The 14539-nt window shown below is 35.9% G+C and overlaps 4 protein-coding genes across 11 annotated transcripts in view; 1 reads left to right on the top strand and 3 right to left on the bottom strand.

Annotated features, from left to right (window-relative positions):
• Window positions 1–2244, bottom strand: part of LOC120781463 — a 131721-nt gene extending 129477 nt beyond the window's left edge. For all 7 annotated transcript variants that reach the window (XR_005706069.1, XR_005706068.1, XM_040113688.1 and 4 more), the window contains exon 1: window positions 1815–2244. The gene's annotated coding sequence lies outside the window, so the exon portion shown is untranslated. The remainder of the gene's footprint in view (window positions 1–1814) is intronic.
• A 3503-nt stretch (window positions 2245–5747) lies between these two features.
• Window positions 5748–7612, bottom strand: LOC120781422 (NADH dehydrogenase [ubiquinone] flavoprotein 1, mitochondrial). The gene is made up of 4 exons (XM_040113643.1): window positions 7564–7612; window positions 7022–7375; window positions 6122–6956; window positions 5748–6053 (listed from the first exon to the last, which is right to left on the bottom strand). Exons 1-4 carry the CDS (start codon window positions 7610–7612, stop codon window positions 5867–5869), a joined length of 1425 nt encoding a protein of 474 aa, XP_039969577.1. The 3' UTR covers window positions 5748–5866.
• A 368-nt stretch (window positions 7613–7980) lies between these two features.
• Window positions 7981–8798, top strand: LOC120781423 (protein phosphatase 1 regulatory subunit INH3). The gene is made up of 3 exons (XM_040113644.1): window positions 7981–8184; window positions 8239–8347; window positions 8403–8798. The coding sequence occupies exons 1-3, from the start codon at window positions 8104–8106 to the stop codon at window positions 8636–8638; spliced, it is 426 nt and encodes a 141-aa protein (XP_039969578.1). The 5' UTR covers window positions 7981–8103; the 3' UTR covers window positions 8639–8798.
• An 11-nt stretch (window positions 8799–8809) lies between these two features.
• LOC120781421 (F-box/WD repeat-containing protein 5) lies at window positions 8810–11849 on the bottom strand. 2 transcript variants are annotated; one of them, XM_040113642.1, is made up of 8 exons: window positions 11369–11849; window positions 11080–11237; window positions 10802–10985; window positions 9959–10749; window positions 9568–9905; window positions 9356–9506; window positions 9182–9294; window positions 8810–9132 (listed from the first exon to the last, which is right to left on the bottom strand). In XM_040113642.1, exons 1-7 carry the CDS (start codon window positions 11640–11642, stop codon window positions 9205–9207), a joined length of 1986 nt encoding a protein of 661 aa, XP_039969576.1. In that variant the 5' UTR covers window positions 11643–11849; the 3' UTR covers window positions 8810–9132; window positions 9182–9204. The 2 variants fall into 2 exon arrangements, with proteins under 2 accessions (XP_039969576.1, XP_039969575.1); XM_040113641.1 differs by having other exon boundaries at window positions 8810–9294.
• Between the last annotated feature and the right edge of the window lie 2690 nt (window positions 11850–14539).

The following is a 14539-nucleotide window of genomic DNA, read 5'->3' as shown; positions in this document are numbered from 1 at the left end:
ATCTCTATACCAGGTATAAACAACTTTATACAACAACTTATCAAAGAAGGGAAACCTAATAAGGCAAGCAGACCCATACTGGTAGAAATTTGTCAGGAATCCGAGTTCTCCGCGCTACAAATGGTAATGTCTCATAACAGTAGCAGTTTGTAGCTGCAAACTCGAGGGAAGTAAGCAAACGATTTTATACTTCCGAAGTGAGTGCCCAGCTCTATCACTATTCTGCTGTAGAAGTCTTGGAACAGATCAGGTACCATATCTAAAATGTCTATTTACAAAAAGCATAACGGAGATAATTAGCTTGAACGTGTAGGGGCGAGGTACCGATTCGTACCTACGTCCAATTTACCAGTAGTCCACTTAACCTTTTTAACCTGCTACAATATCTAGAATGAGTTTGCGCAAGGGTCTCTAGGCTTGTGAAGCAACTCGGCTCTTTGTCTGCGATATGCGTTAGTTTGACTCCAAGTACACCAGTCAGTGAATGGAAGTCGACGAAAATATTAATGGCTATACTGAGAATGGCGTTCGGTGTGTGTCTAAGTCAAAGACGATTGAACACTTTCAGAGTCATACTGCCTAGTTGAGCTCTTTGGGACCATAGGGGTTTTTTGAAAGACTCCACTGGAGCCGTTTGATGTTCGATTCAACTTTGACAATTGTTTCGATGATTGGAAAAACCTTGGCATAAATGTACTGGGGCCAAGAGGGATGACTTTGAGGGGAACGACATAGATTTTGAAGAATAAATTAAGAGTTTAAAAATTATGAACAAAGTCTGAATATTTTCTGCTCATAGTAGTACGAAAAGGTAATTATATGCGTTAATATATTTAAAACCTTATTTCAGCTTCTGGTAAAAGCAATAACAGATTAAGACCTGAAGTTTATATAATTTAATAACCTAAATTATATATTATCTTCCGCCTTGACTGTACTTCAGGGCGGGTGCGCACCGATTGGATTCTTTAGAAGGCGGTCGTAGCTAACGAACGAGCGGCTGGTTAGTTGTTGAAGCATTCGTTAGAGCGAAAGTACGCGATTAAATTCTGTGTGAAACTCGGTAAATCTGCAACAGAGACATTTGATATGATTAAGCAGGCTTACCCAGTTGTTGCCTTAGCAAGAAGTGGTGTAGTTTGGTGGCACCAGCCCTTTTTAGAGGGCTGGGAGGAGGTCGCTGATGAAGACCGTGCTGGGAGACCTGCGACTTCGACAAACACCGACAATGTGACACGTTTGCGCATAGTTTTGAACTCAGAGTGTCGACTAAATATTTGTTTAATTGCCCAGATGTTACATTTATCAAAATCTATGGTTCATGACATTGTGACGGAGCACTTGAGCATGCGTAAGGTGTGTGCGAAGATGGTCAAAAAGTGCTCACTGAGTACCAAACTGCGGGGAGTGGAAGTGTGCCAAGAAAATTTGAACATGTGTGAAACCAAACACTTCCGCAGCCGCTCTACAGCCTTGATGTGGCCCCCGGACTTTTTTGTTTCCTTGCCTCAAAAAGCTGATGAAAGGCAAGCATTTTGAGACGATGGAGGGGATCTAAGCAGCATGCACCTTGGCTTTCAAGACTATTCCGGAGAATGCCTTCCATGACGCCTTCAATGCTTGGAAATCACGCGGCGGCGCTGCATTGACGCAGAAGGAACTAATTTTGAAAGTTTTCAAAGAATTTTAACGATTGGTTCAATAAATTTTTTTAATTCGACCTATTACTTTACGGACAAACCCTGTGTAAATACATATAAAGTCATAGTGTGTATATGTTAACTAAAAACAACAAATTCAATTGTCTAAATTACCAAGTTTTTCATTAATCACTGTTTCCCAGACTCAATTGACTTCTGCGGCTCATTACACAGTTCAATAATTTGCTCTCGTGACTTTCGACAAAGTACCTATGGCGCAGATACGTTTAAAAAATTACATACATGTATACATATGTAAGTATATGTAGTAAAATTAAAGTATAAACTCCAAAAAAAGTGCAGAGTTTCAGTAAAGAGATATAAAGGCACGAAATTTTTTCTACATATACAGTTGTAGGCTTATTTTTTTTAATATATCGTAAATTCACTTCACCAAGCCAGGAAATATAACATTTTTTATATAAAAACGAATTGTTCTCCCTTTTTTTGTTTCCCTGAAGGTTAACGTTTTTGCAAAACAGAACTAGATTATACAAGTATATAAGTATCTGTATTATAATACAGGACGTTACTGAAAAGAACTGTGCGGAAGACTGTCTAAGCCAAAGCTTGTATTATTTGCTCAGACTCTTATGCCAATTCGTGCCAAGCATTACCCTCGGTGAGAGTTCAAAAGCTCCATCACAAAGAAAAAGCTACCAAGTACTTACATGTGCATGTATGTACATTAGAACGGGTCGATTTTACTATAAAATCGCGTATGCTGAAAATCTTCCACGGGTCATTCTGAACAATTTTTCCTAAGAGAATATCCGTCTAAAACTGGTTTCAAACTAGCGATTTTTAAGGCGAAGTTTAAAAAATTTGAATAATCGATTGTATGATAGATATGAAACATTTGTTCAGAATGATCCAGAGAACATTTAACACCTAAGGGATTTTTCGGTTTTTTTGGGTCCGTGTAAATCGACCCGCTCTAAAGTACATGCACATATGTATATATGAGTTAGGTCTCCCGCGATGTATTTAGTATTAATGTTCGACTTTTGCTTTCCTGCTTGAATGGGGGGTGGAAATGCACACTTCCAACATGGTGGTTCTTTAGTTTTATGCTTGATTTTTTGTTATGAGTTATTTCACTATTGTAAAACGATGATATATTTTAGTTTTTAAATAGCTGAAAAAGAAAACAGGTAACATTTTAATAAAATATTATCCCGTAGGTAGTCTCTTTTAACTACTAACCAAGATATCATAATAAAGGAAAATTTGACGTGAACTTTGACTTTAGAAGACCAGTTCCAGTCAAGTTTGATCTGGAGTGCATAAAGCATAAAGAAGAATTATAATTTTCATGCAAATTATATATAATTTTTTATATACCTTATATACATACATATGCATATGCATACATACATATATTTAGTCCTACCATAAATTTTGTTACAAGTTCAGGTATTTCCAGATTTCTTCAAAATGAATTCCGAGTGGAAATGTGAGTTCTGAAAAACAAATTGACAAGAAAATATTTGGTTATTCACTTGAAATCAATTATGTTAAAATTATGCAGAAAAAAAAATAGCATATATTCATAATAAAACTAATTGTTAATTACTAAAAGGCAGCACAAAAGAACGCAGATTATTTCTTTATTTATGGAAGCGCATGGAGAAGATATAAAATGAGAATATAATTTAATGTTATGGCCAAAAATTTTGCTTTATTATAAAAATAAGGGTTTGGAAGTATGTTTCAAAAATGATTTTGGGGAAGTGACCGATCAATATTTGACCACTTTTGCAGCAATTCGACTGATGGTCGTTCGGCTTCAAGTCTTGCACGAGTTTGATTTTGTAAGGCCGCAAACAAATAATCCTTCCGCAAAATTTTCCATAAAGTGGATGGGCACGGCTCAGCAATGGTAATATCGTATTCGGTGCTCATTGTACGGCGTCTCTGAGAAAGCGTATTATTCACCTCGTAGTGTTCCGAAACGATGGGTTGCTCGCATTACCACCCGAATATTCAATGCAGCGCGCTATGCGTCGCGCAAATGGAACAATTGCCTTAATGAAGACCACATGGTCTACCGAAAAAATGTATTCCGTATATAATCTTGATATTCTAAAGAGTTTTTCTTAAGCTAGTTTTTCATCAAGTTTGGACTGAAATGGAAGGGTTTCAGTAAAAAAAAGTTGGCCAAAGCACATCTAAAACTAGTTCCATCTGCATTCAACTCATCTTCGATAACTGTCGTTGCAAAGATTATTAACGCACTCATTTGTCATTATTATTTTTTTAATAATTATAAAACTTTTATTCACTTGTATAATATTAGGTTGTCAAAAAAGTCTTGCGGTATTTTCACCAGTTGACGCTGAAAGCACGTAGTTCTAGTTTTATTCGTCGCATCGGGTCATGCTAAACCTTTTGGAAAGCTCATTTCACGCGCTAACACGTGTTTGATTGATTGCCATTTCTTTTAAGTCGTTCGTGAGTTATAGCGTCGCAAACATGGAGCAAAATAAAGAGAAAATACGGCATATTTTACAGTACTACTACGATAAAGGCAAAAATATGTACATCTCAAGCCGCCAATAAAATTTGTGCAGTTTATGGACCCGATACAGTTTCCATTTCCACCGCACAACGATGGTTTCAACGTTTTCGTTCTGGTGTAGAGGTGGTCGAAGATGCGCCCCGCTCCGGAAGGCCTGTCGTCGAAAATTGCGATAAAATCGCTGAATTGGTCGAAAGCAGAGACCTGCACGAGTAATTAAAAAAGTAACATGTTAGCAAGCGGCGATGCCGATGCCGCGAGTACACGCTACGTAACGGTACTTTGGCATCGTGGGTATCGGCATCGCCGATTACTAACATATTACTCAATTAGTATTGTGCGCGTCATGAAGATGAGTTTACATTGATGGCTAGACTGGCACGACAATTTTTATGTATTCCAGCGTCTAGTGCAGCAAGCGAAAGATGTTTTAGTTTGGCAAACCGTATATTAGAAGAAAGAAGAACAAATTTGAAAGGAGAAAATCTGGACGCCATTTTATTTTTGCATTCACACAAAAAAATTAAGTTCATATTAAATATTTTTTATTTTTAATTCGCTGCTTATTTTGATCGAAAATAACGAAATATATTTAATTTACTTTTATTTATTGAATTAATTTATGTTGTGTTATGTTATGTTATATTGAATTAATTTATGTTAAGTGAAGAGAATTTTATTAATTTTTTCCTAATATAAGGTACATACGAAAGAAAAATCACAAAAATTTGCTTTTATGTATGTATGTACTTCGTTTCATTTGCCATTGACGATACCAGATAGTAATCGTACGATGCCACGATGCCGCGATGCCGATGCGCAATGTTACCTTCGCATCGTGGTAATTGTCAGAAGTGTTACTTAGTAACGTAATCGTACGATGCCTACCTTAATCGTGCAGGTCTCTGGTCGAAAGAGACCGGCATAGTAGCAGCCGTAGCATCGGTCAAGAGCTGGGCATGAGTCATCAAAAATTGACAACCCATTAGAATAAAAATGTCTCACCAAATTTTTTGACACTGCATTGTTGGAGTTGTGTTTTCCAACTCTGACCACAAACTGTAGTCAAATCATTTGCAGATATAAAATATTGCTTTATGCCTCTGCTGTGTGATTCTTGTCTTTTGCGCTTGGTTGGTAACGACTTTAAACTCTTGGAATAACATTTTTTGCGTCTTTGGAGGTTTTTGTATAGATTTTTCTAATTTTGCATATTCCAAAACAGTGAAAGTTTTTCCATCTGTAAAGAAGGTACTTGCATGGCCTTTAAAGAAACCGCCTGCATAAGTATGTTGAGCCTACTTTGCTCCAAGATTCTGTTGACCTACGGTAGGGTTTCAGGTGGAGATCATCTCGAATACGTTTCCCTGGATATATATTTTTTTTAAATCGCATTTCTGTGAATGCGTTTGAGAAATTTATAGTGGTAAGGTTTGCGTGGCTATGAGTGTATAAACAAACTTTTGCAACCTTTAAAAGGTATCTTGGCATAGCTTACTATAGTCCTGAACAATTAGCGCAATTGCTTTATTTAGCATTATTAAATATTATTGTATTTATTTTTAATCAATAATACATAGAACTGGCTTTAATATACAACATTTATAATCATTTATTAATTTTCTATTCTGGTTTAAAGAGTTGATTAATTAGTGGCTCTAACGGCATATTTCTTCATCCGCTCTTCGATTTCGGGCCGGAAATGCCGAATTAAGCCTTGAACAGGCCAAGCTGCACCATCGGCTAGAGCACAAATTGTATGCCCTTCAATTTGTTTGGATATCTCCCACAACATATCTATTTCATCAGGCTGCCCATTACCAGCAACAAAGCTAAAAAAACATAACATAAATCAAACATATTTCAAATAATAACGTTTTTAAGCTTGATTTCTACTTACCGCTTCATGATCTTATGCATCCACATAATACCTTCACGACACGGTGTACACTGACCACAACTTTCGTGGCGGTAAAATGCGGTCAAGCGTTCAATAGCTTTGATTATGTCAGTGGACTTATCCATAACAATAAGAGCAGCTGTTCCAAGTGAAGTTTGAGCAGCAATTAAACCATCAAAATCCATTAACACATCGTCGCAAACTTTTTTTGGGATGACTGGAGTAGATGAGCCACCAGGAATGACCCCAAGTAAATTATCCCATCCACCGCGAATGCCACCGGCATGACGTTCAATTAATTCTTTAAGAGGGATCGACATTTCTTCTTCTATTGTGCACGGTTTATTTACATGACCGGAAATGTTAAACAATTTTGTTCCTGAATTACGTGTTCGTCCAAAACTTGCAAACCAGGCACCACCACGCCTCATGATAGTGGGAGCAACAGCTATTGTTTCCACGTTGTTTACCGTAGTAGGACATCCAAAAACACCAACATCTGCCGGGAATGGAGGCTTTAATCGAGGTTTTCCTTGTTTCCCTTCAAGTGATTCAATTAAAGCGGTTTCCTCTCCACAAATGTATGCACCAGCGCCACGATGCATAAACACATCGAAATCATATCCTGACCCACATGCATTTTTTCCAATTAAACCCGCCTGATAAGCTTCGGCGATAGCTAGTTGCATATTAGAAGCCTCGTTATAAAATTCACCGCGAATATATATATAAGCAGCTCTTGCACCCATTGCTTTACCAGCCACTAAGCAACCTTCTACTAACTTATGAGGGTCATGTCTCATAATTTCACGATCCTTACATGTTCCTGGTTCACCTGAAATATATTAAGAAAAAATATACCTCTTCGCTAATATACAAGGTATATAAGTATGTTTTTACCTTCATCAGCATTTACTACTAAGTATTTTGGACGTCCATCAGATGGTTTGTTCATGAAGGACCATTTCATACCAGAAGGAAAACCTGCACCACCGCGACCACGAAGGCCAGAAGTTTTAAGTTCATTGATGATCCAGTCAGAACCCTTTAATATAATTTCTTTAGTTCTGTGCCAATCGCCACGCTTTAATGCACCTTTTAAACGCCAGTCATGTCGACCATACAAATTTGTAAAAATGCGGTCTTGATCGGCTAGAGGTCCAAATTTAGTTTTCGTTTGAGGAGGTGGTGTTCCTGGAGGCGGGGCAGCAGTGCCTTGTAATCGTCGCTGTGCTACCGCAGGCAAACTGGCACCTATTTAATATAAAACTGTTTTTTGACAAAGTGCGATGTTTTTGTTTCGTTTGAATTACATAAGTACTTTGTGAATAATCGATACTCACAGGTATAACAAATAATAAATAGCAAATTGGAATTTCCCTCACTGTAATCTTGATTCGCTATTAAAATTTTTAATTATTATATACTTTGAGAATACTCACTTATTGATTGTCTTTGAAGAAAATTTATTCTCACCAGTGCTCCTGCCATTTTCGTTATTATGTGGTCTATATAAATACTATTGTCACAAATGACAGCTGAATCTAACCTATAAGTAGCGACGTCTATCGAGAATTGTGTGAAGCAAAGTACAGAGTAGTTCGAATTCAAAAAAGAAGAATTATAATCTCAAATTTAGAGACTTGTGACTGTATCACAGGACAGGATCGCACGGTCAGAAGTACTAACAAATATCAATAAATTTTCTACAATTCTTCAGTCGTATGTTTTCCAAACAAGATCTGTTTTGTTTATTTTCTCCCAATTTGTAACTATTAATACGTCAAAGAAATGTGTTAAGAACATTTTTAATTAGTGGATATTTGGCAACCATTGAGGTACATAGAAAAGTGTCAAATCAGGTAGTAGAAATTATAAAATTTATTCAGTGATTAATGGCGCAGGTTGTTTGGAATTTACTGTAATGAATAGTTAATCAATTGCGGAAAATACGTAATTCGTATAATTATTAGAAAAATATAATGGATACTCTTGCATTGCGAGACTCCGCCACTGAAGTTGTAGTGGTAGATAATTCTGCGGTTTTGGAAGATACAGTTGATGTAAGTGAACAAAGGCAAATAATGTTCTTGTAATAATTGCTGCGTTTTGATCAGTCAACTCCAGTACTACGTCTTCGTTTAGAAAAGCCCAAATCAGACAGACAAGTTGCCTGGCGTGAGGGTACCATTGATAATGAAGGCATGGGAAAAAAAAAATCGAAGTGTTAGCGCAAAATTATGTACACTTTCAATATATTCTAATACTTTTCTCTACTTAGGCTGCTGCATATATAAAAAGCCTGTAAGTTTTGGAGAAAGCTCATCTTCCGACGATGACGAGTGTGAGCACTGTTTTGGGCATCCTGAAAAGCGTCGAAGAAATATCAATAAAAACCATAATCACGGTAAAGATGTAACGGATAACAGCAGTAATGAAAACAGAGAATCTGAAATAGATATTACTGAAATACAGCAACCACAAGATGACAATGGTTCCCACCTTATAAGTGATTGACCATAAGTTACAAACTTGTAACGAGAACCAATTACAGAATCATGCAAATTTTGCAACAATATAGTTTGTTATTTTCTTTGTAAATCCCAAGTTAGGTGTAATTCTTTTCTAAATAAATTGCAACCTTTCGGTTCGTTTACCTAAATTTATGATAAACAAATATGATAATAATTAATTTGTTTTTCCAGCTTTGGTTTATTTGCACGTCTGTTACATTGGTATTTTGAACCAAAAATTGACCAATTTACATTTTTTCATACCATATTAAAAACTTATTAAGTGAAATTCTTTAAATTATCAAACATAAATAAAAATGAAAAATTTATCAACAAGCTTATTTCATCATTTCTGTTCCGTATATTTAATGTTTAAGGAACATATTTATTAACATATTCTCTAAAATTTTATTATGAGAATACTTGAAAAACGACTTGTTGCGTCTTTAATACACTCTATTTTTGGAAGAAAAATCGCGCAATCCTGCCTTTCAAACGCTAAAGGAATTGTTTTTTATAATTAATTTATCCAAACATAAGTACTTACGTATATTATTTTTCTTTTAAGCGTTATATAAAAGATTTTTTTAATTCAAAAGCCTCATTATGATTAGTTGATTCGATGTTGAATTGTTTTGCCTTTGCTCGAGAGCGCCAAATCTAAAATATGATTTTCAATCAAAATTGATAATTATAAAATTGTTGTTATAAAATCAAAAACCTTAATTGTGTAATCATCACTGGTCGTTACGAGCATTTCCGAGTCACGAGAATTGAATGCAACGCTGTTTACTACATCAGCATGTCTATATTTCGCAAGGCATATACCATAATATCGGTCCCAAAGGTATGCATGCATATCTTCCGCGCCGCTAAAAATAAGGTAGATCAAAAGTAAAATATTTGATATTGTTCGATATGTTAAGATTATACCTGCCAACATAATCTTCACATACGTCGAGAAATATGAAAAAACACTCTGTACTTGGAGTGTAAGCTTTATGGGCACGTAACATATTACCCACACGTTTCAAGGTCATTAAATCAATAACATGAATGTCTATTTCCTGCGCAATTGGAGGTGGTTCTAGCGCATTAGTTATCACATAATTTTTTGGCCACGGTCTGGTATTGACATATAAATAACGATTATCAGGGCTTAACGCCATACCAATAATGTGCCCATGTAAGTCTATTACTTTGTCTACCTTGTCAAATAAATGAGCAATAGAGTCGTAATTCCACCAATCAGGATCAGCTCGCAATTGGTTCTAAAATGTTTTCCTTAACAATTTTAACAAGTATAAAATAATTCTACAAGTACCTCTCTTTCGGCGGCCTTTTTTGCGGCAATTCTTTCTTTTAGTGAAGGTCCGGGGTCAAGTTTTTTTGGAAATGTTACATTTCGTATACGTTTAATTCCTATTTGGTGTGGTGTATAAGTTTTCGATCCAGTTGAGAATATTAAGTACTTGGGTACAGAGCTCTCCATTTCATCATCGTAGTCATCCGCAAAATCCAAACCGTCATCAGATTCCTCTGATGAGTTTCCTTCATTTTCGGTAGGGTATTCACGCCGATACTCATCGAAATATCGAATAGTGGAGTCGTTATGATTTGAAATATTTTCAAATGAAGTAATGGTGTTGGTGGAAGTCGATGCACTTTGTTGAAGTATGTTTAATAGATACTCGGGTGTAGCACTACGTTGTGATCTTCGTAATGTGGCTGCATGAGAAAGTGGATTTCCTGCAGAAGTTGTTGGTGTGGGTTCCGTTTCATTTATAACTAACACTTCACCAAAAGGCTGCTTTGAGTTGCTAAGTTTAACTTCTTCGACCAAAGGGTTATTTGAATCATCTAGCCACGGACAATTAGCTACCATTAAAGCCCGTACGGAACTAGCATTTTTATTATAGAATTTATACAACTTGTTCATAATAGGTACATGCTCCGAATCAATTTCCTGATTTGCTTTATTTAACCATAGTTCAGAATAACTTAGCAGATGAGCCAGCCAATGTAAATCTCCAGATATTAGGTATTGGTCACTGAACCATGTCCCAAATATGTCATATGGCCGATTTACTACACGACAACGTAAACGTGATCCATCTATTAAACAAGTTCATCAATTAAAAATACAGAATATTGCTTAAATATAAACCTTTTCCGTCCACAGTGAAGACTGCGATCTCTCCAGATGTACTAATTGGAGATCCGAAATGTACACCAGACACGAGAAGAAGGGTATCACTTTGATTAAACTGGGAATATTGAGTATATTTCCAGCTGAATTGCTTCATGTTGTGCGAATACTTCTCTGTACAAGGATGACTTGAATTCCAGACCTTTTAATAATCAAAGTTTTAGAAGAAATGTTATATAAGTGAATGTAAAAATTGTATGTAGGACGTTTATGAAATACACAAAAGAGCAACGTACTATTACGTAACCATCCTTTGAACAAGTGGCAAACATTTCCCCATTGTGTGAAAAACTAACATGAAGCACTTGATGTGTGTGGCCTTCGAGGCGCTGGGATTGAACAAAAGGTATATTCCAGTTTAAACGTTTATATTCACTTTTCCATGATTCAGCTCCTACAACATACAATTCAACTATTAAATATAAGGCCCGCATTTGCCAAGAAAATACATAAAGCTGTTGTTTTAAAAATTAGTGTTTTTATGGATATCGACTGTCTTTGTTTTACATTTTCCTATTGGCATACCTGGTTTGAGCCCTATTGTAGGATCCACTTTATAATGAAGTAGAAATTTCTGTTTCCACATAAGTTCGTCATTTGAGAGGGTTAACCATCGTTTACAAGTCGCTCCTGCATTGAGTAAGTCCTTTATTGGCAGCAACCAATATATTCGAAATAATATTGGCTCGGGTATGGACCACCATCTTAATTTGTTACTTTTGTTTGTATTACAAAAATGATCATCATCGTCACAGTTATTCACTTCAGATTTTTTATATAAGTCCCAATTATTCTCCATAGAGCCTTACTTTTGTTATTTTCAGTTTTTATTTATTTAAATCAACTTTACTCAATATTTCAAAAAGTTTTATTTTGTGAAAATGAAGCCACGCAAAACAAATGTATAAAAATAACTTTTTCTTGGCGTAACAAGTTCTTCAACGGTGTCGTTCAAAAATATATAATATAAATAAAAAACACCAAACGTCAACAATAAACAAGTCTGTTTCTTAAGTGCTAGCAGCTGCTAGCCATCAGGAAGACGAAGTTTGCAAGTTATGTGCTGAACAAATAGAGCGCGACAGATTGCAAGCAACATCTGTCAAATATTAAAATACACACGCTCTTATGGACAGAGTTATTTAGATAGCTGCACGACTACACAACTGCAGGCTCTCAATTGTCGCTCTCGCTAATATTTTTAAATTTGCCAACGACAGTAGAGTTGACAGTAGAGAGGAGTGATGCCACTAATATGTACAATATAAAATTATTCAAAGCTTTAACAAACCTGACGTTATTTTACAAATAAAAGCATAAAATAGCTCTGTTATATCATTTGTAATAACAATCGATAATTTAAAACAAAAATATTCACCTGGTATTTACTTAGTTTTTGCATAAAATATTTCACTTTGAACAAAATATTAAAATTTCAATGAAGTGAAAGGTATTAGTATGGCAACAACGAAATTGTGTACATACAAAACGGAGAGCTATGTTGCATTGTTTTGTCGCTGCTAGGAATAAATTATCTCTGGAGTGGTAAACACAATGACTGCGACAGACTGCAGCAGCACGACAGTGAACTGAAAACGTCATTGTTCATCTTACTACATGTACATATTGAGAAGCAACAACAACACAATGGCCGGCATGTACACAAAACAACGCAGTTGTCCATTTTGTATGTACACAATTCCGTTGTGGCCATACTAATTCCTTTCACTTCAATGAAATTTTAATATTTTGTTCAAAGTGAAATTTTTTATGCAAAAAATAAGTAAATAGGTCAATATTTTTGCTTTAAATTATCAATTGTTATTAGAAATCATATAATAGAGCTATAATATAGCTTTTTTATGCTTTTATTTGTAAAATAACTTCAAGTTGGTTAGAGCTGTGAATAATTTTACATTTTACATATTAGTGGCATCACCACTCTTCCACATCTCTCTATCTTCCATTCTACTGTCGTCGTACTGTCGTTGGCAAATATAGGAGGATATTGAAGTTAGCGAGAACGACAACTGTTGGCCTGCAGTCGTGTAGTCGTGCAGCTATCAAAATAACACTGCCCTTAAGAACGTGTGTATTTTAATATTTGACAGATGTAGTTTGCAGTCTGTCGCTCTCTATGTGTTCAGCGCTTGGTAGGTTGTGTCGCTTTTTATGTGTTCAGAGCGTTACTCTAATAAAGAGCGAAAGAACGAAAAAGTAAAGGATGAATAACTAGCAGAAATTAACAAAAATATTTCAATATTAATAATGTATATTAATATAAATATTAATTAATATGTATATCATTTGAAAATCAGTCAATTTTTTTGTATAGAATTCAAAACTTTTAAAATAAACTGCTATCTATTAGGAAGAGGAAGTTTGCAAGTTACGGGACATCTCGACCGGCAATGTACATTGCCAGCAATCTGTCAAATACATACATTGGGGGTTGGGGCTTGTGTGGCCATTTGATAACATTATATAATCCAGAGATAAAGAGCCTGTTAGTTCTCAATTATCAAATGTTTTTGATCATTTGTAATTGAAAATTAATTCTATTATGCATCAAATTACAAAACGTTTCATGAAATATATTTAAATTTCGCATTTTCTTTGATTTTCATTGTTTTACATTTTTATTAGCGATCTTGAACAGCGGCAACAAATTTCTCCGTTTACATATTTTTTTGGTAAGATTTCAATCTGGCCGTCGCTCGTTTCCAATTGCTAAACGTCAAAACCTCCCCAATCCAGTCAACTGTCAAAGTTTAGGTGGTTTTGACGTTTAGCAATTGTTCTCTCACTTCCAGTGAGAGAGGAGTTGGGCATCCCATTATTCCTGCTAATACAACGCATGCTTTGAGCTCTTGAACCGTTTAAAATGATGAAAAAATTTTTGTGGAAAACCTCGTGGATTTATTGAAAGAACACTTCGGTAGGCAGATACTTTCACGTTTTGGACCGGTAAATTGGCCATTAAGATATCACACGATCACACCGTTTGACTTATTCCTGTGGGGATATATAAAGTTTAAGATTTCGCAGACAATCCCGCTTCAATTGAGAATTTGGAGCAAAAAATCACGCGTGTCGTTCGGCAGTTACCAGCCGAAATGCTCGAACGTACCTAAGAAAATTGGACTCAACGGTTAGACCATCTGAGACGTAGCCGCGGACAACATTTGAAAGAACATTAAACTATGTCAATGTCGTTGAAAAACTCGTACACCTCATCGTTTTATCGAATGCGATATTCGCCGTTGCCAATCCGCAAAGTACCAAAAATCTTCCGCAAAACCTTTCTCTCGAAAACTCGTAACGTCGACTCACCAGATGTCGTTCATGCCTCTGCACCATATACCAGGACGGGAATAATGAGTGATGTTCAGAAAATGTTATAAAAAATGTTAATTTTGAGGCGCTCTCGCACTGGAATAAGTTTAACATCCCTTTATTCCTGGTTTGGTTTTGTTCAACGAGAGAGGACTTTAGTTCTCAATTGCCCACTTAGTCCGAAGTAGCACCTGTGGACAAGAGTTATTCTGCGTTTGAGTACGAGGCGGACATTGTTGTTGGTGTTAATACTGGTTCGAAGATAGACGAAATTATCTACGATTCGATGTTATGACTGTCAACAGTGACGTGGGAGCCAAGTCGCGAGTGCGACGTGTGTTAGTTTTTTTTTAATTGATG

The sequence above is a fragment of the Bactrocera tryoni genome, unplaced genomic scaffold, assembly GCF_016617805.1.
Source record: "Bactrocera tryoni isolate S06 unplaced genomic scaffold, CSIRO_BtryS06_freeze2 scaffold_7, whole genome shotgun sequence".
NCBI classification, from domain to species: Eukaryota; Metazoa; Arthropoda; class Insecta; order Diptera; family Tephritidae; genus Bactrocera; species Bactrocera tryoni.
This window is presented reverse-complemented; position numbering and strand designations above follow the sequence as displayed.

Excerpts from the sequence above, each read along its gene's own strand:
- LOC120781422 (XM_040113643.1), bottom strand. The coding sequence starts at position 7,612 with ATGGCAGGAGCACTGGTGAGAATAAATTTTCTTCAAAGACAATCAATA. Across the intron at positions 7,376-7,563 it reads TCTTCAAAGACAATCAATAA|GTGCCAGTTTGCCTGCGGTA; the intron begins GTGAGTATTCTC and ends TATATTAAATAG. Across the intron at positions 6,054-6,121 it reads ATGCATAAGATCATGAAGCG|CTTTGTTGCTGGTAATGGGC; the intron begins GTAAGTAGAAAT and ends ATGTTTTTTTAG.
- LOC120781423 (XM_040113644.1), top strand. The coding sequence starts at position 8,104 with ATGGATACTCTTGCATTGCGAGACTCCGCCACTGAAGTTGTAGTGGTA. Across the intron at positions 8,185-8,238 it reads TTTTGGAAGATACAGTTGAT|TCAACTCCAGTACTACGTCT; the intron begins GTAAGTGAACAA and ends CGTTTTGATCAG. Across the intron at positions 8,348-8,402 it reads GGGAAAAAAAAAATCGAAGT|GCTGCTGCATATATAAAAAG; the intron begins GTTAGCGCAAAA and ends TTCTCTACTTAG.
- LOC120781421 (XM_040113641.1), bottom strand. The coding sequence starts at position 11,642 with ATGGAGAATAATTGGGACTTATATAAAAAATCTGAAGTGAATAACTGT. Across the intron at positions 11,238-11,368 it reads TACAATAGGGCTCAAACCAG|GAGCTGAATCATGGAAAAGT; the intron begins GTATGCCAATAG and ends TGTATGTTGTAG. Across the intron at positions 9,295-9,355 it reads GTGATGATTACACAATTAAG|ATTTGGCGCTCTCGAGCAAA; the intron begins GTTTTTGATTTT and ends ATCATATTTTAG.